The 24049-nt window shown below is 38.1% G+C and overlaps 1 protein-coding gene and 1 non-coding gene across 4 annotated transcripts; both read left to right on the top strand.

The window, feature by feature from the left end:
• The first annotated feature begins 989 nt into the window (after nucleotides 1-989).
• LOC145777114 (uncharacterized) lies at nucleotides 990-23804 on the top strand. 3 transcript variants are annotated; one of them, XR_014290315.1, is made up of 18 exons: nucleotides 990-1091; nucleotides 3953-4107; nucleotides 4509-4646; nucleotides 6097-6241; nucleotides 6436-6573; nucleotides 6708-7252; nucleotides 8401-8587; nucleotides 9609-9681; nucleotides 13489-13682; nucleotides 14063-14215; nucleotides 14475-14692; nucleotides 15007-15180; nucleotides 15610-15798; nucleotides 16355-16491; nucleotides 17633-17782; nucleotides 18020-18149; nucleotides 18398-20821; nucleotides 21991-22117. XR_014290315.1 is itself a non-coding variant. In XM_082588422.1 (18 exons), exons 1-18 carry the CDS (start codon nucleotides 1067-1069, stop codon nucleotides 22109-22111), a joined length of 2976 nt encoding a protein of 991 aa, XP_082444548.1. In that variant the 5' UTR covers nucleotides 990-1066; the 3' UTR covers nucleotides 22112-23804. The 3 variants fall into 3 exon arrangements, 2 of the variants coding, with proteins under 2 accessions (XP_082444548.1, XP_082444537.1); XM_082588422.1 differs by having other exon boundaries at nucleotides 18398-18501; nucleotides 21991-23804; XM_082588411.1 differs by having other exon boundaries at nucleotides 18398-18582; nucleotides 21991-23804.
• Nucleotides 2990-3092, top strand: LOC145785114 (U6 spliceosomal RNA). Its single transcript, XR_014291124.1, has one exon. It is a non-coding gene; the product is annotated as a U6 spliceosomal RNA (small nuclear RNA).
• Nucleotides 23805-24049: the final 245 nt, after the last annotated feature.

Below are 24049 nucleotides of genomic sequence, written 5' to 3'. Positions count from 1 at the left end.
GGTCTTTGCTGGACAGTATTTGAAAAGAATAAAATGATTTTAATCTTTAATAGACTCCCAATCAAAGTAAAATCAAAACTTTTCAACACTTACATATTACTGGTTGTGCTATACAATTTAGAATGTGTAGATTGGGTCTCCATAACAATACAAAAAACTTTCCAAAATTACATCATGAGAAGCATGACCAACAAAAGGCTACTTGACCAAATGAAAATAGAAGGCCTATTGACTATAACGAAGCTCGGAATGGCCCGTTTCGGTGAGTTCCCTATTCGGTGAGTTCTCGTTTTAGGGTTAGGGTCTTATTTCAACGTTTAGCGACGTTAAAACAATGTAAAAGCGGCAATAATAATTAGGCTACAGTACCCAATAATTTTCAAAAAAAAATTGAAAAAATTACCAAATAGGGAACTCACCGCATCGGACTCATCGAATAGTAGCAGACCCAACCAAGCTACACCCAATTGCAACAACAATAAAATCAAAAATTTTAAAACTTTTCAGTCATACTAAAAGATCAAAATACAAAGTCAACAAAATCTGCATGGAAGGTGAAGTTAACGGAAAGAGAAAAATAAGCCGACCACTAAGGTGACATGACAACATCCAGGCATGGACCAAACTGAAATTGACACCACTGGGTGGGCTAGCTAAAAACTGTGACTCATGGAAACAGATAATTTGTGTGGATGCACAATCTGGTGCAAGCGGAGATGGTGACTGAATGAATATTATTAGCAATGAAGTGGCTTTGTTGCCATCTTCATTCTTCAAGTATACGTCTTTAATGAGAATTCCATACTATTAATAGACATAAAACTGGAGCCCTTCCCGCTGTCAAACAATAGCTTTCAACATTCAGCCGCAATGCTTTGTGATACAGTACAATTACTTTTAACAATATTATTTTTCAGTTACATTAGGAATGTTATTTAAGAGTTGCATTTGTTTCTGAAACATGGTGTAAAAGTTTTTTTGCTTCATGATTTCAAGATTACAAATCAAATATATGATTCCACGATGTTTATGTGTGTTTCTTGAAAACTGACTTACCACCTTCAATATGGACATCTCTGAGCATAATAATGGTGAGAATAAAACATACACGTATTGTCGAGTTTTGGTAAACAAATTTTGAATTTTTTGTACTATCAGCACTGTACTTTCAGTAGATATGCCTTTCATTGTATTTTTAAATGCATGATGTAATTTTAAACTTGCAGTTGTGCAAGGTTACAGTACACCAAGCGCCATAGACAGCTGAACATAATCCAAAGAAAGTTATAATATGTAATTTGTGAAAGTATAACGTTGTTAAAATCAGTCATAAAATGGGATCCATGTCATTGTGAAGATCATAACTTTTATGATTAAATATGTTCCAGAGCTAAAAGTTTACCATTTTTGTTTAGGTGCGATACGTAATTGGTTTTGCATGCAGATACTTTTCCAAGTAAATATAGTTGTTTCTTGGGGTCCACGTCTTTTAGGCGCAGACAGTTAGGCGCCGGTCAAATAGGCGCGCACACTGTGGCGTCAGGATATTTAGGTGCGGAGCACTGTGGCGCCCGTTCAGTTGGGTCTGCTACTATTCGGTGAGTCCGATTCGGTGAGTTCCTAACCTCTGACCCCAAACCCCTAACCCTAAAACGGCAATGATAATTAGGCTACGGTACCCGATAATTTAAAAAAAAAATTAAAAAAATCCCCCCTTAAGGGATCGGACTCACCGAATCGGACTCACCGAAACGTGCCATTCCGGTTCAGTTAGGTGCTATTCCTAGTAAAGTCTGCAGATAGTATTAGCTTGGCAGGTAGGACAATGCTTTTCACACAAAATGTTATATTGAACAGAAAAATATGTTGTTTTGTTAATGCGCGTGCATTTATTTGTTGTGAGTCATGGCTTCAGTGAGTGAAGCTGCTTTATACGGCAATGCTTTTCACACAAAATGTTACATTGAACAGAAAAATATGTCATGGCTTTTCTGAATGAAGCTGCTTAAACCGACAATGCTTTTCACACAAAATGTTATATTGAGCAGAATTTTTTTTTTAATGCACGTGTTTGGCATTTATTTGTTGTTTGTCCAGGTTTGCGTCGGCGAAAGCTTTATCAATAAATTAAAGTTTCCGAATATGACTGAGTTCACTTTTAGTTAAGTCAAATAATAACTACACTAAATATCAGTAAAAAATATACCGTAGTCTGTATTCAAGCGGGTGGTAGGTTTGAGTGAAGGGTAACTTAGTTTCCGTCAAACCCCGACTAGGTTTAACGAGCAAAGTCGCACCATTATGCTTGCAACTTGTAGCCAGGGTTCATATGCCCTATAGCAGGGGTCACCAACCTTTTTTGCATGCGGGCCACTTTGGCAAAATTGGCACTAAGGAGAGCTGTGGCGGGCCGCACTAATAAAATGTTAGGTAGGTTGACTCTTTTGTTCATATTTATGTTAGAATACCGCAGCAACAAAATTAATCGAACAACGCTACTGCCAGGCCAAGCTCCTTTTACAACACTTTTGACTTTTTTTAACAATGCCTAATAAACGAGGCCACTTGTTTTGCGCACTTATAGCGAGGCGAGCGGTTTCATCAGAATATTCATCGCCAAGCAAGAGTGGTGTTATCACTTTGCTTCACAAAGGATATCTTGCAATTAACAATTTTAGTAAACAAGGAAATGTTTTCACATTGCAATACAGGCAACAATAGTGACCTACAAACATATCAGCGAAAAATAGGCTCCAATAACAGGGAAAAACAAACCAGGCACCATGAAACAAATGCTTGTAGAAATTACCCAAAAATCGTAATTCTATCGTAATTGATGAACAGTCTTCCCTTTAAAAAAGCAATGAGTTGGTTTTTCATCCTTTTTGTGAGAGTCTATAAAACCGTCTTTCTTTTGTTATAGACAACTGTCACTTGCGATGCTTATCAGCGTGGCAAGAATTTTTTGATTAATAACATTTTGCAGAACTTGCTTCGGCAGTAGATATACTAAAATTGGAACGATACAGAGAAGATTAGCATGGCCCCTGCGCAAGGATAACACGCGAAATCATGAAGCGTTCTATATTTCTTTAAAAAAAGAAGAAAAAAAAAACATTTTGCAGTACTAAGCTAAATATTTTCATAATAGGCTACAATCAGAAAAAGTCTTTAAAGTTATATATAATATTTTGCCAATTTATTATAAATTGAGTTGGCACACCGACCTATTTTGCCAACAAAAACTTGCATAAAGAGAACACTGATCGTGAAACACAATAACGGTGAAGCGCACACTAGTGTTTACATGACATTTGCAAACTTAAAATAAGCAACCCTATGCTCGACATTTTCGAAATTCGAGAACAGACGTTTTAATCAACCGCTGGGACAGTGTGGCTGGACATCGCATTTGAATAGCTTTAAGCAACCCCCACCTAGAACTATAATCTGCTTGGTCGGTCGGTGAAATCGTATGCAAAGCGAAAATATGCTTCCCGGAAAGTATTTTTTGCCTTCGTGCTCTTTAACTCCTCAAGAAAAGTATTTTTGGTTATACTTGTACGCTGATACCTTCCGCGGGCCGCAGCGATACAGCGTGGCGGGCCGCATGCGGCCCGCGGGCCGCCATTTGGTGACCCCTGCCCTATAGAAATGCATTCATGTAATAAAGCGTTGTCTCACAATTACTCGCAAGAATTGCCCTACCTGCCAAGCTGATACAATCTGCAGGCTTTACTAGGAATAGCACCTAAATGAAAGGGCGCCACAGTGCTCAGCACCTAAATATCCTGACGCCACAGTGTGCGCGCCTATTTGGCCGGCGCCTAACTGTCTGCGCCTAAAAGACTTGCTCCCGTTTCTTGGCAACTACTATGTATGCCTAAACTGTGAAATATGATCAGGATTGGATTGTGACAAAAAGATTCAGTGTTACTATGGTATTTTTCAGATACTGAAGAATTCAATGAAGTTTTGTCTAGAGAATCCGCCATGAGACAACTTTCAAACACTCAAATTCTAATCGATGTCATGGCAACAAGACTGGTTGCCATTCGCAAACTTGGACTCAGTGACATCACTTTAAAAGAGATTCGCAACTTAGAGGTTGGTTATTATGGTTAACTTACGATGTTGAGTGTGCGAGGTGAATCATGGCAAGCAGCATGTTTAATTGGCTGGTGCTCACCACAATATAGCAGGAGTTTGGAAAAAGATGCAAGGCTGTAAGCGAAAAAACGTGAACTTCAACAATATCATAACACTGACTAGCAAGCCTTTTCATTTTGTTATACTAGCATTGTAAGCAATGCAATGCTTTTAAACAGCGCAATTTCAACAACAGACATAAGAAATAATCTAGTTTCGTGTCATACAGATTGTGGCATATGAACCGCTTCATAATGTTCTGTGTCGTTGTCACTTAGTACAATTTTGGACAAAGCATGGTTTTGAAATAAAGTAGCTATTTTTTTGTGTAGTTGTGTCATATTGTACAACCATTCCAGGGAAAACTGATTAAGCACTTCAGCCAACAGCTAGATGCCAAGCAGAGAGTCAACCCACAAGGCACACATGAGCTCAATCATTATCCATCTCTTGCAACGTTGTTAACTGTAGCTGGTGTTGGAGCAACACCTGCAAATGTAAGTGCCATAATGCCAACCTCTTAGCTAGTAATGCAAAAGTTTGATTGACTTTTGCATCACCAGCAAGCACATAATATAGAGATTTTCAGTAATGCACAATCGCACATATAAAGATAAATTCTGTTACACCGCATGTAAATCACTCAGATGAATCCACTGCTTAGTCAAGACTGAGCACTTGCATTTTTGCACCCCTGCTTAACGATTTTGACATGTTGAAGTAACTGTAACGTAACCGTTTCTCATAGAACGTATTTTCATTCACAATCAAGTCCCATGTTCACTTCACATGTTTGTTTTGATGCCATGTTGTTTTTATGTGGTTCCCCCATTGTTAGCACGGAATTTCTGGTTAACTCAGACTCAGCATCAATTGTTTAGTTGAATCCCGTTAGAAAAATGTAATAAACGTGCGTGGTATCAAACCTTTTGTTGAATATATACTGAAAAGTTTGTGGTTCATCAGGACAATTATCGTTTCCAGCACTAGTTGCAACGTTCATCTGATGAAATTGAAAGTAAAAGCAACAATAAACAGGGTGGTTTATTGCTTCACTGACGTTTCGTGCACATGACAATGCGCATTTTCAGAGCGCATTACATACAAAATAAAATTTTATAAAGTTATATACTGCAGTGCGATTGAAGGCAAGAAAAAATAAAACACACAATCTATAAATATTGTAGACAATCTTTTAATACAATATTTAAAGATTGTGTGTTTTATTTTTGCCTTCAATCGCACTGCAGTATATAACTTTGTAACATTTTATTTTGTGTGTTATTCGCTCTGAGGACGCGCATTGTCATTGTGCGTGAAACGTCAGTGAAGCAATAAACCATCCTGTTTATTGTTGCTTTTACCTTCAATTTCATCAGATGAGCGTTGCAACTAGTGCTAGAAACGAAACCTTTTGTTGTTAAATGTTAATGCTTAACAGATCAGTCAGTGTCTGCCCACAATTTAGCAATGTGGGTCCATCTTTTTGTGGACTTAGACTAAAAACAGTTCAGGAAATAGGAATGAATTTCATTTTTCTATTTTATTATGGCCTGGCCAGTGATTAGTACTTTCTCCGTTTCAAGTCTTTATCAGTTTTTAGGTTTTTATATTTAAAAGCATAATAGCCTATGTTCTTCTGGCTGGTGTAAAATAACTAAACTATCACAAAACGTGGCTTTAAATCGGCTTGCCAGATAAACGGTCTCATTTAATATTTAGCTTTTCGTTTAGTTAAGAAAAGATAAAAATTTCTGACGTAGATCCTTCCACAATATTATGAGTATTTAAGAGAAATGTGGTGACTAACATTGGGCATGTTTTTGACTGTGATCATAACTTCAAACTTTACATTTATCGCCACACATATCACTAGCTTTAATTCACTATCTCTGCAAGGCTCAATGTTGGTCAAATGGTCACTCGATACTGTGATTGTTTGCACAGGGATTGAACGATCAAGGACGATCTGTGGAGGGTCTCATGAGGCTTTCAGACGTTCAGCTGCAGTCTATCATCACTGAAATGGGCGGGACTTCTGAAGACGGAAGAAAGCTTATCTCAGCTCTGGCTTTGCTCGGAAACTTTCAGGGTATTTTTTTTTGAATATGCTGTGCAACTGTAGATTGCAGATGTTGCTTTTTCGGTTTCGATTGACATGTTTTACTTGCTTTGTGGTTTCTATACTTTATGGAACATTTTCTTCTTTTTGTGTTATACATTGTTGTTCACTGGTTCATTGGCTTGGCTTGCACCTGGGTAACTTAAGGCTCTGTTTTCGTGTAGAAAATAGAGAAATGGATACGGCTGACCTTTATTGGGATTCTTGGTCGAAAGATGAAGACGTTTTCAATCCCGAAGGAGCAGATAATCATGACTATAATGAAAACTTAAGTAATCATCATAAACCATACATTGAGAATGGTAAGTTGTGCGTTATTATTTCATTTTTCTAACATTGTCTGGTGTTTTACTGTGGTGAAAGTAATGTGCTTTAAGTTTAAAGCCATCATGTTTTCACGTTTGAAACATTTTTATAATACATAACTTTATTTCAGGTTCCTTTCAACACAGCAATGGTGGGTCTCGAAATGATTCCGAAAGTTCTGGATCTCTTCCTCCTGATACAAATGCATTGCCAAGAACTCGTGCCAGCACTGACCCATCCAACACTGAACAAGCTGTGGAGGGTCAAAGGCAACACAATCGTCAAATTCCTTCAACGAGTAGTTCTTGTCCAACTCCACAAAGCCCTTCTCGTGGGTCCAGAAGCTCTTTGGAGTCATCAGACTCTGTGTTAAACTCGGTGAAAAGTGCAACTCCTCAGCCCCCCCGAATATCAATGATTCCTCCATCCACTGCATCAAACATTGCAAGTGTGTACACACCTCCAGTGACACCTGGAACCCCCCATAAAGCCCAGCACTATCTCGTACAATCGAACTCTGCAGCATTTTCCTCATCCAGTGCTAAAGGAACTTCCCGAACTCGGCTGTCCTCGTCCGGGCAAGGGACATCTTTAGGCTGGCACGCCAAGCTGAATCCGAACTCTCTCATGCCACCTTTTAACAAACTGAAGCCATCAAAATCTTCGGAGTGGCATGTGAGTTGCTTTTTACATTCTCCTAATGCTTACACATGCTGTGATGCTTGACCAGCTGTTTCGGTCAGGGTTGATCTCTAAGTGGTCAAAACTGGTTTTGACCACTAAGCGGTTTAAACCTGTTTTTTTTAACCGGTGAAAACTAGGTTTAAACCGGTTAAAACCCAGAAAAATATTTTTATGTAGTGAATGATCGGCTATCTGGGCTATGGACTATTTAGGAAATATAAAAGCAGTTGTGAGTTGTGACCATTTTGATATGCAGGCCTCGAAATAGCTGGCGGCCATGGCCGCCTGAACTTTCATTAATGGCCACCAATATCGACTTGTCAGGCAAAATTTGATGGCAAATGTTTTCATAAAAAAAGATTTGTTGGAATAAGTTCTTGTACTTTAGTTGGCTGTGCAAATGGTTCATCGTTCTACCAAGCATTTTTTGGTTTATCAGAAACTTATTTTTAGAATTTGAATTTTCTCAATAATTAAAATACCGTAACCAACGGATTGAAATATCAAAAATCAAAAACAGAGAAATTGAATATTTTTTGTTCCAAATCCAGCATTTAGGTTATTGTTGATCAAAACAAAATATAGTTGAACATCATTACTAAACATAAAGGGTAATATTTTTAATTAAATTCAAAAGCAACTTGGTTCATACACTTAAGGGGTTTTGACCAGTAATAGGTGTTCAAAACTGCCCGGTTTAAACCAGGTTTTAACCGGGCGGTTTAAACCGCCCCGGTTTAAACCGATCAACCCTGGTTTCGGTATCCATTTTCGGTACAGCACTTCGATATCCATAATAATTCACTGGTCGAGTGGATTGCTCGAAAGTGAAGCATTGCAAAAAACATTTAAATTCCAAACAGAAACTTTGTACACAAAAGTTAAAGGATTCTATTCGTTACTTAACGTTTGTTTTGCTTGCTATTTTTCTGTAATAATTTTATCGCGATTTTTGCTGTAATGATAAAAAAGACGATTTATCAAAGAAATAATAGTATTTTTTTTAAAGTTTAGATTTATAATGGTAACTCTTGTAACTAAAACTAGTTACTGGAAGCTTAATGCCTCCAGAGTTTATTTATTTATTACTGGCTGCATTGGCTTAATTGTTTTCAGCACTCTTGTTCTTTACCTTGCAGATAGGAAATCGTATTTTGCCAAGTACTTCGTCCTCTGAAAACATATCCGCTTCGAATCAAAGCCTGACATCCATATCCGCCCTTCCATCGAAACATTTTTCAAAGCCGACAAAAAAATCAAAGCGACCCCATGATCTTTTCTTGTACCCTGAAGATGTACCTGACTTCATTGCTATATCCCGAACAGGTAACTTTTTTTCATTTTCTAACCTTCCCGCCATCAAAAGTCTTCTTTTTTCATCTCAGAAATATTGGTTCCATCAGACAGGTCATAAATGTTGATGCTTGTAAAACTTTAACGCATGTTCTAGTAAAATCCAGGCTTGATTATTCAAATTCATTGCTAAATAACATTCCACATTGTACTATTTTGCGTCTTTAAAGAGTTCAGAATGCTGCCGCCCGGCTAATTACTTTTAACACGAAAACATGAGCATATTACTCCTATACTAAAATCCCTGCATTGGCTTCCAGTATTGTATCGTATTCGCTTCAAAATATGTCTATTAATTTATAAAGTTTTCCATGGTTTTGCTCCGAACTATCTGGGCACTTTGCCTGTTTATTATAATCCAGCCAGAACTTTGCGTTCTCAACATCAATTGCTCTTGCGCAACCCTTCATGTAAGACACAATATGGAAATCCCACCTTCCCACTCCCAATTGTTGGAATTGTTTGCCTATTTGTGTAAAAGAGGCTGAAAATTTAAATGAATTCAAAACTCCCTTGAAAACGTTCTATTTCACTGAACATTATTATTTATCACCATTGTCATGTACAGCGCCCATGAGCATAGTTTGCACTGTGGAGTGTGGATGTAGCGCTATATAAATGTTGTTATTATGATTATTATTTTTTTACATTGATTCAACGTCTGCTGACGTTAGTTTTGCTGGCTGGGTTAAGTGACCACGAACTCTGCTTCTAAGATGCCGACCAATCTTATGTGTTGCCAATCGAGGCAAGCCTGCACGTTGGAAAGTTGAACCTGCATTAGTTAATTTAATGTTGTACCAAATTAAACTACTGTATTTTTCGTTGTATGTTGACAGATAGCAACACAAATTACAATTGGAACGTACAAAATTTTCCCAGAATGTGTCACTTAATTCCAGACAGCAAAATGCTTAGTCAGTGTAGCCGCGTGATTTTAAACTTTTACTCACAAAAATATTGCGTATTTGATGTTGACCTATTTGTGATACAGCGTCAAGACGAAGTTCCACAACTGTTTCGCCAGAAAGCACCATGTTGAACAATCCTTCTCCCCTGTCGCCCAGGTATTCTCGTTCACAGGTTTTATCGCGCGTTGAGATCAAGTTTGTTTGTTAGAACGGGGATGCTGAGCCGTTTTGACTTTTCAATGTAAAAAACGTGCACTTGTCCACGAAGCCGTTTTCAATAGATGGTGCAATTGTGCAATCAAAAAGTTACAGCATTCACAAGCAATGTTAAGTTACTCTTCTGCTGAGACTATTCCAGCTAATTAGTAATTAGCCAAAAGTTTCAAAACCTATATTTGCGAAGCATAGTTCATGCAGATGCAGTTATTGTCCCTATAATATTTACAGTTCATAAGTGCAGCACATGCTGTGTTGTGTTATTTCTAAATAATAATATAAAAAATTAGTAGAATAATTAACAATCTCTTGAGGAGAAAAATAAAACCTAACAACCACATGGCATTTAAAAACATCATAACATGAAAATAAACCAAAAATTACAAACGTTTTCGGCCGTACTCATTAGGGTGTTGCAGACGCCCTCATGTGGTCAAAAACAGCTCTACTTTTTTTTTGGTATTCCTTTTGGCATATTAGGACACTTTGTGGAGTTTTATTGAGATTGCAGAAAAACTGAGTGAGCAGATTGCAAATGAATTTTACTAGTACAAAATTGCCTTATTCCCACCATTGTGGGCATTAGCTAGTGCGTTAATTTTCGGGTAAGTCTAATTTTGGTAATACACTACTGTAACAATCTTAACAGCACCTTTCTTATGTCACAAGTCATGAAATATTTTACAATGCCTGATACGCTAACTCCTTTTTTGAATGATCCTTATTTATACTATGGTATCTCATTAATCGGTAATCGCCGAATAGGGAACTTGCCGAAAAGGGCTCTTGTCGAATAGGACACTCGCCGAATCGGACAAGCCGAATTGGACTCGCTGAAATGGGCCATTTTGAGTGTAGACACTGTGTGTTATAATCTACTATTATGACCAGTAGATCACAAAAATTAGAAAAAATGCGTTTCCTTCTGTCTACATCTCCTACTAAAGACGACCAAAAAATCAAGGGGAGCAAACTTCCCACATATCGGCAAGTTTAGCTTTCTGTCTTTCCTAGAAGAGATGGAGGAAGAAACTTCAATAAAGAAATTTAAAAGAAAATTGTTAACACAAGCAGCTAATCAGACAACAAATGATGTTCTAATATTTTATAAAAAAGCTAACATTCCCACACTACACTCAGTAAAAATGGCTCAGAAAATAGTGAAATTTCACGATGAAATAAACGGTGTTCTCAAAATTCAGCTGGAATACTACAAAAAGAATGAAGGCAAGCAATCTACAAGGATCAAATCATTTAAAAAGCTACAACTGACCTTTCCCTTCTGGCCTCGAGATGCAATAGAACGTATTCCGATAGAAGATAGAGAATTTTTAAGGAGCATGCAAATGACAAGGAAAGCGACAATGGGTGGAAGTGATCAAGTAGGCTACTTCAACGAAAAGTAAAAAGGAAGCTTTTGAGAATTGCAGTTCAGAAACAAAGAAAGGAAAATGAAAAGAAGCGGAAAGAAGACATGAAAACCATCATTCTTGAGAGCTCAACTGATAATAACAGTGAAGAAGATTTAACGGATAGTATTGAAGTTTCATCTGCCGAACCTAAACGAAGACATAAGCGTACTATGAAAACAGGAACAACAATTTTTGTTCCCCATGATATTTTGCAATCACGTGGCTTAGTGGCTACTAGTATAAGCAACAAGATAACACCAAACGCATTATCCACAATCATCTATTTATTAATTCAAAGTTGTTCTGGAGAACCAATCGGATAAATCTGCACCCTGCAACTGCTCACAGGTGTAGAATCAAGACTATTTTCAAAATCACTCAAGACATTACAGAATCTTGGTCACCCCCTGAAGTTGGCAACATCCACTGGGATGGCAAGTTAATGGCTTCATTGCAAGATCCCAATAAAGAAGTTGACCGGCTTCATATACTGCTGTCCGGTGTAGGTGGTGCAAAACTACTCAGTATTCCACATTTGCCAACACGCTCTTCAGAAGCTGCAGGAAGGCTAGTTGCAAATGCCAGTCTAGAGCTCTTGGATAGTTGGAACTGTAGGGCTTGCCTTGCACTCTTGCAGGTATGGTTTTTGACACGGCTAGTAGCAATACTGGCCACAAAACTGGTGCCTGCATACAATTGCAGAATGATGTTAAGAAGGATTTGCTTTGGGTAGCATGCAGCCATCACGTTCGTGAAGTAATCCTGAGTCATGTTTGGAGTGATCTTAAAATTGAAAGCAGCAAAGGCCCTAACATTTTTGTGTTTGAGCGATTTCACAATAACTTTGAAAGTGTTTGTTACAACTCGCCAGATGGTTTCTGCATATCGAAATCACATGAAAGTAATTCGTTATGGAAAGACAGTCGAAAAGAATTATCTCTACTCTTTAATCAGATGAAGCAATATCCGGATTCAACTAAGTTCTTAAGAAATGATTATCTAGAACTTATAAATTTATGTGACTTGTATATGGGAACTACTTCTTCAGTTGATGTTAACATTGCAACCACCAGGAGCACTGCACCGAGCCAACTGGATGAGCAAGCTTTAAAACAACTCTGGTACATGACAGAAGAAATGGTTCCACTATCTCTCTTTAGTTCTGTTGTGTCCAACAGTGAAAGACAATCATTGCTCAGGCATTAATGCAGCAGCCAAAAGGTGATGGTATTTTCAAGAAAAGAATTGGAGTTGGATTTGGTAAACCGGTTTTTCCTGATCTTACACAATGTGCAAATGATAGAATGCTTTGCAGCTTCATAGGTCCCGATTCATGGAACTTCTTTCAACTGATAAAGATCGATTCATTTTTTCTTAGCAAATCAGTGGATGAGTGGGGTCATGAACACTCATATGCAGAAGCAAAAAACAAAGTTGATCACTTCCATGTTGTTAATGATTCTGCAGAGCGGGGTGTCTAGTTGGCACATGACTTCCTTCCATCTGCTTAGCTTGAAGAGCGCTACCAGAACATTCTTCAAGTTGTAGAAAATACAAGGAAGTCATTGCATGTTGGTTGGCATGGATGTGTTGTGACCAATCAATTTTGAGTTAATAATTATCCAAAAATACACTTAATTATAGAAGATGAGTGTTCAAAGATATAATTTATTTGCAAAAAAACTCAAAATCAGTGACATAGGCAGTAATTTTTTCAAAATTTTTAAAGTATGGATATGATACAATCAAATACAAGTGTCAATTAATAAACATTTTCACCATTGAAAAACAACCATATAAAAATAACACCAATTTTTTTCATTTACGGGCGGTGAGTTGACATTTTTTCTTGAAAATAGTGAAATTAAGCATTGAAAAATTCAAATTAAATCTGCTAGTTCAATTTTCAACCAATTTTGTTGAAATTGCACACAATGTGTTTTTTTACCAAAAGGCACATATAAAAAAAAGTAGAAGTGAATTTGATGAAGTTTAGTTTTTTGAGGGGCGCCTGCAACACCCTAGTACTCATGCTAACCTTTATCAGGTAACCAACTGACTAATGTTCTACATAAATTGAAATTATGTTAAATGCCGTGTGATTGTTCGGTTTTATCTGTCTATGGTTCAAGAAAATCTCCTCTTTACCAAAATTGTATTTTGAAGAGATGTAGTTTAATGACAGCACTGCATTCGTTACAATCGTTACATGCATGTGCTGCTTCCAGCGTTTTAAAAAAATAAATGCCTTTTATGCAACAGAAAAGGTTTAGCATCAACCACTACTTCAAATGAGGTTATTGTAAAGTCTGTAGACAACTTGCTGATGTTTCAGAACCCCTATGACTCCCGCTACGCCCGGAAACGTCGAAATGTGGCTCAAAGATCGAGATGTGAATGCTCATGTCATGAACGCCTCCCACACTCCGAAGTCGTCCAAATCAACTTTTAAGTTCTTTCGTTCCTTTTTTACAAAGATTAAAAAGAAACCAAAGCTAAGAAGAAATCGAAGCACGGAACAAATTCTTGGTACGTTACGTTCCGCGTTACATCGGAACAAGATTAAAATCAACTTGTTTAATTTACAATTTTTTCCACGGGTTTATTTTGTTGTTGGATCAACTTGTTCTTATGTTGCTTGGTTCGTCTTTATTTGAACTCAATTTGTCATCTTCGAATGCCAAGATTTTGTCCTTTCACAATCTCGATGCGATCATGTGCACCGGAAACGCACTGACAGATGGTTGAACAGTAATTTCATCCATTTGCTTGTTAACATCTCCTTAAGTCGTTATCTTTCACGCAATAGTTTGATGTAAGATCAAAAGGATTTGTCAAAAATGTTTAATTTTAAGAGTAAATGTATGTAAAGTGCAAACAATGTCTTTCAAACTGAAATTGATTTTTAGGTGAAGACGATGCTCTTCATCCATCTTTCTCAGATGTTTCTAGAAAGAGGTCTGGTACACTTCCATCGTCCAACTTCTCTATCGCCAAGCCGCCTCCTTCTCCGGATGTGTGTCCTCAATGTGCGGTTGCAAAGTCTCCTCCACCGTCCGCAGGTCCAATAGCGCCATCCACATTGAAACTTTTGGTTACTCATACACAACTATTGCGACAATTGGACAACAAATCATTTGAATTAGCTTCTTAAAACATGTGTGTTGAAGAATTGCACTTTATTTCAAAGTAGCCACGATTCAATTGAACAATTCGAGATTGACCACATACAAGTGTACGACAGTAGAGTTTTAACATTAGACTTCTTAGACCATGGTGCTTCTTACTGCACGATTCCGAAAATCGATCAATACGTTTCAGAGGCCAATCCTATATCTCCATCAGACTTGACACCATTGTCTCCTCCTACCAACCTCATCGACACCGACAAGACACTGATTCCCGATTCGCTGGATGATAAGTCTTCCACACTTGTGAGGAACACGTCGTCCACAAGTGATGAGGAGTCGGAGGCCACGAGTACACTGACCGAGGGCGCTGATGGCCTCAGTGCGGTGAACTTATTTCGCCAAGGAAGTGTTAGTACTAAATACTTGTCATTTACGCTTCATTTGTCTGCTTAGTGGTAGTCCACAAGGGAATCCAAATTTGGAAAGCAACTTTTGTGTGCAAATAGCACAAATGTAACAGATCGCATATTACGTTTAATCCCAAGATTTAATGAGATGATTAGTTTAGTTTCTATTTTTTTTGTCGAATTGTTTTAGTCTGTTTCATCGTTATTTTTTGGTGAAGCTTTCTGTGCGACTTCGATTCTTCAAAGATTATTTTGTTGTTCATCAAGATTTGCATTTTAAGGCCTTTGGCATCATTACTTTATATTTTCTTCCAGATGATGCATTCCGAAGAGTGGGACATTCCTTATTCCCAACTGGAATTCCATGAGAAGATCGGACGCGGAAGGGTGGGAACAGTGTACAGAGGTAATTGGCATGGTGACGTTGCCGTGCGTGTCATTGACGTCAATCATAATGACGAGGAGAAATTGAAGGCCTTCAAACAAGAGGTGCGTGGCAGCAGTGGGTGACTTCCATACAGAGCAATGTGTTTATGGGAAATGTTTTAGTTTATCAACTTTCTATAAATTTTTTGTGAAGAGTCATCTGTAGACCCGACAGCAGGTTGTTTTTCACATTAATTCAATGTCTGCAGACGTTTAAACAATTTAAAAAAACAATCGATTTTCTGTCTGGGAAATTGTTGTCGAATCTGGTGGGAACAGTGTCAGTTGCACAAGCTAAAGTTAGATGTGTCTTAGATTGAGCAATAGGTCATGCCGAAACCATTACTATTGTTCAACCAGACTGTGATGACGGCTTTTTTGTATTGTGATAATGCTTTGTTTAACCAACATAGAAACTTTATTAGTATTATTCGTAAATACAGTATTCGTATATCTGTTCAACGGATTGATTGTCTCTTTCGTGAAACCCAGATCATGATTTACATGAAAACACGACACGAGAACGTGGAATTGTTTATGGGATCATGTATGAACCCTCCTCACCTTGCCATAGTGACCGGCTTCTGTCGCGGGCGTTCCTTGTACAATTTCATCAGAGCAAATAAGACTCAATTTATCAAGATCAATCGAATCAAGATTATTGCTCAACACATTGTTCAGGTGATCAAAACCGACTTCCACGTTTGTTTGATCACGATAACTTCAATTCTAGACCTAAAAAGCCTGTTTGACACATATCTAGACAGCAAAATTCGTCATTTTTACATTGATTGAAGATTTTTTTGTATATCTTTCCGTCTTATCGTTCGACCTACAGGCTCTAAACTAAACCTTTCACGAGAAACACTGCTACAACGTTAATACAAATTCGAAAATCAATATCTTGACTTTATCTGAAATACCATGCTCCATATTATATATATATTTTTTTTTCATTCAGTATTCTAAATTTTAAAAGCCAAACACTATTCAATATATTGTCGTTTTTTAGTTAAAACATTGTGTTCGTTGATGTAAGATTTTAATCACCAACTCTTTCAAATCTATCGGTTTTGGCAAGCAGCCATTTTATGATTATCGTGCCAGCTCTAGCTCATTTCTGCAATAATTGTAAACGCAATGAAATACAGTGATGCAATTGAAGAAGTAGATTTTCTACCATTCTTTGCTGTAGGAATAACCGGCTTTCGTAAGTTTATTGTACTTGCGACAACAGGGTATGGGATATTTACATTCCAAAGGAATCATCCACAAAGACTTAAAGTCCAAGAATATTTTCGTCGACGGGAAGAAAGTCGTCATCACTGACTTTGGTCTGGTCGGTTTGCACGCGGTTTCGTGTGACAAGGCAGAGTAAGTACATAGAAAATTTTAGATTGTGATGCAAACTGTTTCTGCATGAACACAACTTGTTGGCACTGACTTTCGGGATGCTCATTGTTTTATAAGATTTTTTTTCTTCGGCTTGAGGCTACAGGCATCATTATCTATTATATTATTTAGTAAATTGCACTGTTAAGCTTAGCCCAAAAAGCAGCCGTTAACACTAAGAACGACCGAGTGGCTTTTTTGACGCATTTCCATGTTTGAACAGCTGGCATTCAGTCAAAGTTTGCGTGTTTCGGCTGAAACTTCCTGACAATTACTTTTTTCCTGTAGTCAACCTTACGTGTGATTTTTATTGCTCGTCTATTACAAATAAAAAAGTTACACATGAAACTATTTAGATTCTAGAACAACCAAGTGGATTTTTTGACACAGCATTGTTCGGTAATGACGTAACAAACGCAAAGACAATGGCACCAACGCACATCGTTGCTGTGTGTGTGTGTGCGATGCAACCAACAACTCTAGTTTTGACACAGTAGGCGTCAGCAAAGTCGTCAGTCAGTTGCATGTGCTGTGTTTGTCAAAAGCAGGCTATAGTATTTAGTACTGAAGGGTTTACGAAATCGTTTGTGCAATATCGTACGATGGTTTGTTGAGGTAGTACGCCTACTACTGATAACTGTGGAAGCTTCGTTGAATGCAATAAATCGGAAAAATCACACCATGCGTCAAAAAAGCCACTTGGTCTTTCTAGGTAGTTCGAAATACCGGTCGTTCTAGTGTTAAATCAAAAGGCGCTATTACCACGGGTAAAACTTCAATGTGGCAACTTTGTTCAAAATTTGCGTGTAATCTCTCTCTCCATCTTTACTTTTCATTTGAATATAACCACTCAAACTTTGTTTTGACATGTTTATATAGTGTCATAGCACGATACAAGACAGAACCTTTTTTGAAAGTTGTTTTTATGTTTAATCCCCCCCGTCCCCCTCAATCCACATACACACTAAAAACTTCTTTCAACTGGACTATCACCTTCTCTTTGTACAACAACCTTTCATATTTGACTCATCGAATGTTAAGAACGTTGCGCTTGTTCGTGATGTCATCTTTTGTGCATCGAGCTGATTTCGGTATGTTGTTCTAATGATTGTTCTTTTGGCAGCACCACACCCGGTGTTCTCAAGATCCCAGATGGCTGGCTTTGCTACCTCGCTCCGGAAGTCATCAAGGCTCTACGCTTCCCGGAATCTGAGAGCGATGACGTCATCTCCACTCTTCCATACACGATGAAGTCGGATGTTTATGCTTTCGGGTAAATGGTGTTTGACTCAAATGAGAACTCCGTTATCTTTTAAAAGCAAAAGGAGTAACTTAACAACAGTATGCAGTGTATTTTACTCTTCAGTAATTTTAATAGCAGAAACAGTAAACTTCCAATGGTTTAATACAAAACTTCTTGCGCTTCTGACACTTGCCTTCATCCTTTTCGAAATAAATAAGATGTAACTCTTAAGGATAATCTATAACACCAATCATATTTCTTATAAAGAACCGTGTGGTACGAACTCCTGTCAAGCACCTGGCCGTTCAACGGCTACTCAGCGGAATCGATAATATGGCAAGTTGGCAGCGGAAAGAAACAGAACCTGAGCCAACTGCAAGGCGGTAAAGATGTGAAGGTATTTCTTGTTAATATTTGCGCTACACTTCCGCAACATCGCTCCATGCAAGTTTGCATGAATTTATACGAACGAAGTCGTAAGAAATAATTATAGAGCTTGAACACCGGTCCTGCACAAGTGGTTCTACAAGACTTAACCTTTCAAAGAAGCTTTCTCAGGCCGACGATAAAGATCCAATCAATTAGTTGCGTAAGATCGCGTTTATTCACAGATCGGTTTCGCTGACGAATTGTATCTTTATTTAGGACATCTTGATGCAGTCTTGGGCTTACAATCCAGATCATCGGCCTGACTTCAGCGATAAGGGAATCATGGGGATTCTGGATAAATTGCAAATGCAGATTGGCAGGTCCCATTCGTCCCATCCCCGACCACCTGGGGCTAACAGAAGGGGTTCGCACGAGCGGCTGTTTGATGGACCCCCTTTGAGGCATGCGCCTTTTTCCGCAATGCATGACCTTGCAGAGTAACCTTTATTAATACTTGGTGCCCTGCCAGCAAATCTCGTCTTCTACGCCAGACAGCTAAAAGTTGAATACCAGGTTGGATTTGCTGGTAGGGACCCAAACTTGCAATGTTTTTGTAAAATTGCAGTGATGAAAATATTTAAGTTGCGGTGGTGTGCCCTTGCGACTGACTAAGAATATCTTTCATTGTGATTTTTAAACATACGTATTGTGTATTAGTCGCTTTTCCGTGCTTTGATCAAATGTGTTCCAACGTTGAGCCAACGTCTAACGCTGTGATTATTTGACAACCGTTTGTCTGCAGAAGCAACTTTTAAATGATTTTGACCGAAAAAGAAACGTATTCAGTTACTGGTTTATTCTCATGTTGAATCAAATGGTGTTGGTTTACATCGTTTCAACGTCGCCGGGCTTTGAAACGGTTCAAAAGTAGCAAATGTTTCTTGCTGGGCGGCCACTCACTTCCAATCGACAACCCTTGCACTTGATTTGTATGATCACAAGTGTTATTCTGTCAAGGCCTTTCCCACCTTGATATTTAGTTTGGCCAAGTGGACAGTAAAAATTGCTCGCTGCGATTTTTGAGATGAATATGTTTGAAAAAATGCTTTTATGGTTTCTTAAAAGCTGTTTGTTTTATCAAACAGCAAAAGCGACCGATTTTACACTGATTTTGCGTCATAAGACGTCAAACAAGCGCAAAATAATCCGACGTCATCACGCGACGTCCAACCATGAATGCGTGAGACACTTGGAGTTTATTATTACTTTGTTTGTATTCGTGCTTTTGATAGGATTTTATCCAGCTACCATCAATATTGTATATGTGGTAGATAAAATCTGATGCGTTTTACGTTGATTCAACGCCGATTAATGTTGAATCCACGCTTTGTGTTCTCATTTTTATATACAATCCCTGACAAAATGATATTATATTGATTATAATATGATTTCATGTAATCTCTTTCATTGACAACCCAACTTAATGTCACCTGCACTTTTTCAAGGACTCACTTTTTTCTCTCCAAATACTCATTTTGTTGAACTTTTACATGTCCTATCGCGATGCTTCTCAATCTTGTAATTAAAAGTTTCAGCCAGACTCAGTCGATGGCCTGATGTTAGAATGCGCATGGCACACATATTCATTGTAACACCACGTTCAATGATATTTTTAACGTAATTTTTAAAATATTTTGGTTCTATTATAGCAATCTTTTTTACGATTTTGAGTTGTGAGTCAGGTCCGGGTTTTTTGGTCAGGTCAGGGTTAAGTGCAAAATCTCAACCTAAATTCTGTAAATGTTTCAGATTTTTCTTTAGCCCTGTTTATCTTTGTTCGAATTGTTTAGATAAAATCTAAGTTTATCCCGTTTTGAACGAGTTAGTTTTAGAGTTCTGTAGCCTGTCGCCTTTGGCCCACTTACAACTCTTGGTAGAGATATTTTGATAAACGTCGTTGTGTGACTATCCAATCTGTAGCAGCCATTTAACGTTTAGTTTGGCTAGATTGCCGTGTAAATTTGTTAATTCGTTTAGGTTTCAGTTTGCTATCTCCCACACAAGATTGAGAAGCACTTGATTGAGATGATGCAACCGGTTGGTCAATCATTTGTGCATCGACTTGTTGTATTGAATTGACATTTCTGTTGCCTGAACCAGGGATGGCCAAACTGAACGAATCTTTTGTCATTGCTCTGACCGAAACTGTTGGAACACAAAACATTGCAATGAAACGAACGTTTGTTTAAATTTTATAAATATCGCAGCATCTGATAGTTTTCATGACAAGACCCTTTGAAGTTTTTATCCGAAACTTAATTTTCAGCTAAATTTAGCTATCACTTAATTTTAAACGAAACGCAACGCTTTTGGCCATCTCTGTTTCAAAGCGACATATTTTCCCGTTGTTCGTCTCTGTAATCATTGTCTTGACAGACTGAACAGTTTGTTTCATTCTCCTGATCGTGTATTTCCGTTCATATTTCGACGTGCTGTCATATTCAGTACTAACCCTTCCATGCATCAGCTTGTAGTTTTCCAAATAAACGTGACATTTTTCCGTCTCTGCGACGTTTGCGAGACGTTTTACGTTAACGTAACTGACGTGCTTACGTTGACGTAAACGTGTCACAAGTTCCTGATGAACGGTGGCTTTGGTTCAATGCGACTTGCTGTCATCACACCACGCGGAGCTGCATTGTGAGTTGCATGTTGTTCACTGTTATTTCGTTTACATCTAAATTGTGTATGGAGTTTTTTTCCTTAAAGGAAGCTTAAAGGTTAAGGAAATTGCACACTTTTGAAACAAACAAATTCTTTATCACTCTCTGCATTTAGTGATATGTTGCCAGCCGGTAAAATCCGTCGTTTTTAACTCAACGTCTGCGGATGTTGATGTAAAAAGGACGGGTTTTGCTAGCTCAGTTAAGGCTGTTTTCCTGAGACTGTGTTGCTTTCTTTGATGATCTCGACTATTTTTTTAAGTAATGGATTCCAGTAGCGGGTCTAGAAAAAACATTAGAGAGGGGACCGGAGTTTCGACGAAGCAAAAACTTTAAGAGAAACTGGACAAAGTAAAACGTGAGCTTCAAATAAATTGATCGATGCACGTGACCAAATGCCCCCAGCCCCAGATCCGCTACTCATGGGTTTCCGTAGAAGCTGCAATTAGTCGCTAAGTTTTCTGGAACCTCGATAAACGTCATTTTTACATTGTATGCGTCAGTCTATTATGTCACTTCTCTCTTTTTTTTCTAGACTTTCGGTCGCTTTTCTTTGTCAATTTTGTTTCAATTTATTAAAATATCCTTAACTTTTTCGCATTTCTTATGCAGTTTGTTTGATCTAACAAATACAATTTAACAAAACGCAACACAATCTCAAATCGAAGTTTCTTGAGGTTTGTTGTTGGATAAATTCTTCAATAGGAAGCTCTTCATTGCTATAAAAACAATAGTAACATATCCGCATTGAATCGTTCCCATCATCGCTAATGCTTCAAGCAACCAAAGTACTGGCGCGGTTCATAACAATTAAGCTTCGATTAACAAAGGTCACATCGACCTACCCATGGGTTGACACGTGCTTTCACAAGCTGCTTCAAATCGCTTCATGTAAAGTAATCGCCTGGAACGGGGTTGTGCTAAATGGTGGCCGTGCTTTTTATAACCTGCGGAAATCCTAGAGATTGCTTAGAACTTTTATCCGCAAATGCTTTGAAGCGAGCTAGCTGCGGGCCATTTCCAGTCAACAAAACCTTTTTACATTGATTCAATGATTCAGCGTCTGCAAACGCTGAATCGATGTAAAAAGGACTGATTTCTTGTTTGGTTCTGTACTTTTGTTATGAACATCTCATCTCTTTTCAGGGGTAAAAGCGAGACGGACATCGCATCGACGATTCGCTCTTTGCCAAGAGCCGAGTTGCGTTTGCATCAGCTTTGGAACCTGTCGAATTCCGTTAATCATCTGCTGGAAAGTTCAACATAATTCTACCAGAAGCTGTTTCGATTCTCGTTTGTTGAACACGTTTTGTGATGTCATTAGATGGATGTTGAGACAGCGTGAAAGATGCCACGTTCGTTATGGATCCTCGAAATTTGCTTTGTTATATTTCAAATCACATTAATGCTGTTATTGTTGGTGGCAGAGTTGTAAATCAGGCCGTGCCCTATTTTGCAGTTTTTAACTTTGAAAACAAAGTCAGATTCAAGTCTGGATTCACTTTTTGATCCCACCGCGTTTTTCGCCGCAATTATCGTTTTTTTTTATACGAAGGAGCTGATAAGCTACCAAAAGGAAAAAAATGCGCCACTTAGAATACGATGTGTGATTCGAGCTGACAGCTGCCGTGAAGCTTTAAAACGTCAAACATTTTGTACTGTATTGTCGTATTTCAAAGTATAGTCTACTGTATCCTACCCCAACATTTTCAAACTTTTTGACGCGGTATTGTGGTGGCTTGCAACAGATAGCAACAAAATTCCACAAGTGAAGTTAAGTTTTTGCTGCCGAATTTGACTTTATGTTCTTTCCAGCGGCAGATTTACTGTTTCTTCATAAATTGGCTTCAAAGGTCAACTTGTAGTGTACATTTTCCGTCAACATGGCCCCCAAACGTCCGATGTCGCATTAAAAATATCTTTATTTCAATGCAAGGCGCTCTATTTAACAGCCTTTCTAACTTGTGTGGCTGCAAATATCTTAGGCTCGTCTGCGGTGTCGATGCAAAATGCTCATCGCCATTCATCGTGAGTAAAACAGGGTCTTTATATTACTAAAATTATTGCATTGGGAAAAAAACTCCATCCAGTGATTTTTGCCGCACCCAAAAGTCTGGCTGTCGTCGTACAAGGGGTCGCATGAACTGCATGCTATTACTATGAAAGTGAATTTTGACTTAGGACAGAAACGCTTCATCGCTGGTGATGACTTTACTGAAGTAGTAAAGCCAACTGCAGTTTGAGTTGTCAACTACAGTATAGAAAAGTCAACAATTAGGCTTTATTTTTTAGTTGTTTTTACCGCAATTTGACGCTTTTAACTGCAAGGCACTGATTCTTGGATACGTCGTATTTTCGTATCCTAACGCGCTTTTTCAAGTTAAAATATCATAACTGTTGTGTAATTGCCAGATTTTATAGCATTGTTCTATATTCTTTTATGTAAAGCGCGTTCAACTTGTTATAACAATCCGATTATCGACTTTGTCATGCACCTGCAATATTGCTGTTAAAGTTTCTTTACCATAGTTGCTGAAGCTAAGATACAGCTTGGAGGTGGTGAGATCTTTTAAATATCTGACATTAATCGAATATAACAATTTTGGAGACTTTTTTTAAACGCTTGCTTTTACTGTCTATCTAGTTGCATTGCAAACACAAAGATGCATTAAACTTCCAATGTCAGTCCTTGATAACAGTGTGGTACCGAAATAAAGCAAGATCGCGAATTACAGCATAGTTTGAACTGAGTTTCTCACTGGAACAAGGCTACTTGCGCATTGGGAGTATCAAAATCTTTTTTGTATGAACTGTGCAATGCGTTGGGTCTACGGTAAAGTGTGAGCCTTATTAGCGTATCTCCCAATAAAACAATTAATTATTGTATTATACATTTACGGTTGTTTTGGTGCAAATTTTTCGAATCAATGATTTGATTATGGTCGTAATAAATTATTTAGAATCGATTCCGCCGTGAATAGTGTAGTTGACCAGTGCCGTTCAAAACAAGGCAGAATTTAAGAGCGAGTTTATAACTACTGCTTGGCCGTCTTCAGCCAATGCCAGCACGTTTTCATGCAGCCTACTTTTTCTGTAAGGGAACGTTCAAATATTACGTAACGCTTTTTTTCCGAATTTTTGACCCCCCCCTCCCCCATGTAACGTTTTTTCACTACGAAATCAGCACAAAAAACTACCATTCCGT

Source organism: Aplidium turbinatum, chromosome 1 (genome assembly GCF_918807975.1).
Source record: "Aplidium turbinatum chromosome 1, kaAplTurb1.1, whole genome shotgun sequence".
Lineage (NCBI taxonomy): Eukaryota > Metazoa > Chordata > Ascidiacea > Aplousobranchia > Polyclinidae > Aplidium > Aplidium turbinatum.
The sequence above is the reverse complement of the archived record's forward strand: the minus strand, read 5'-3'. Positions and strand labels throughout refer to the sequence as shown.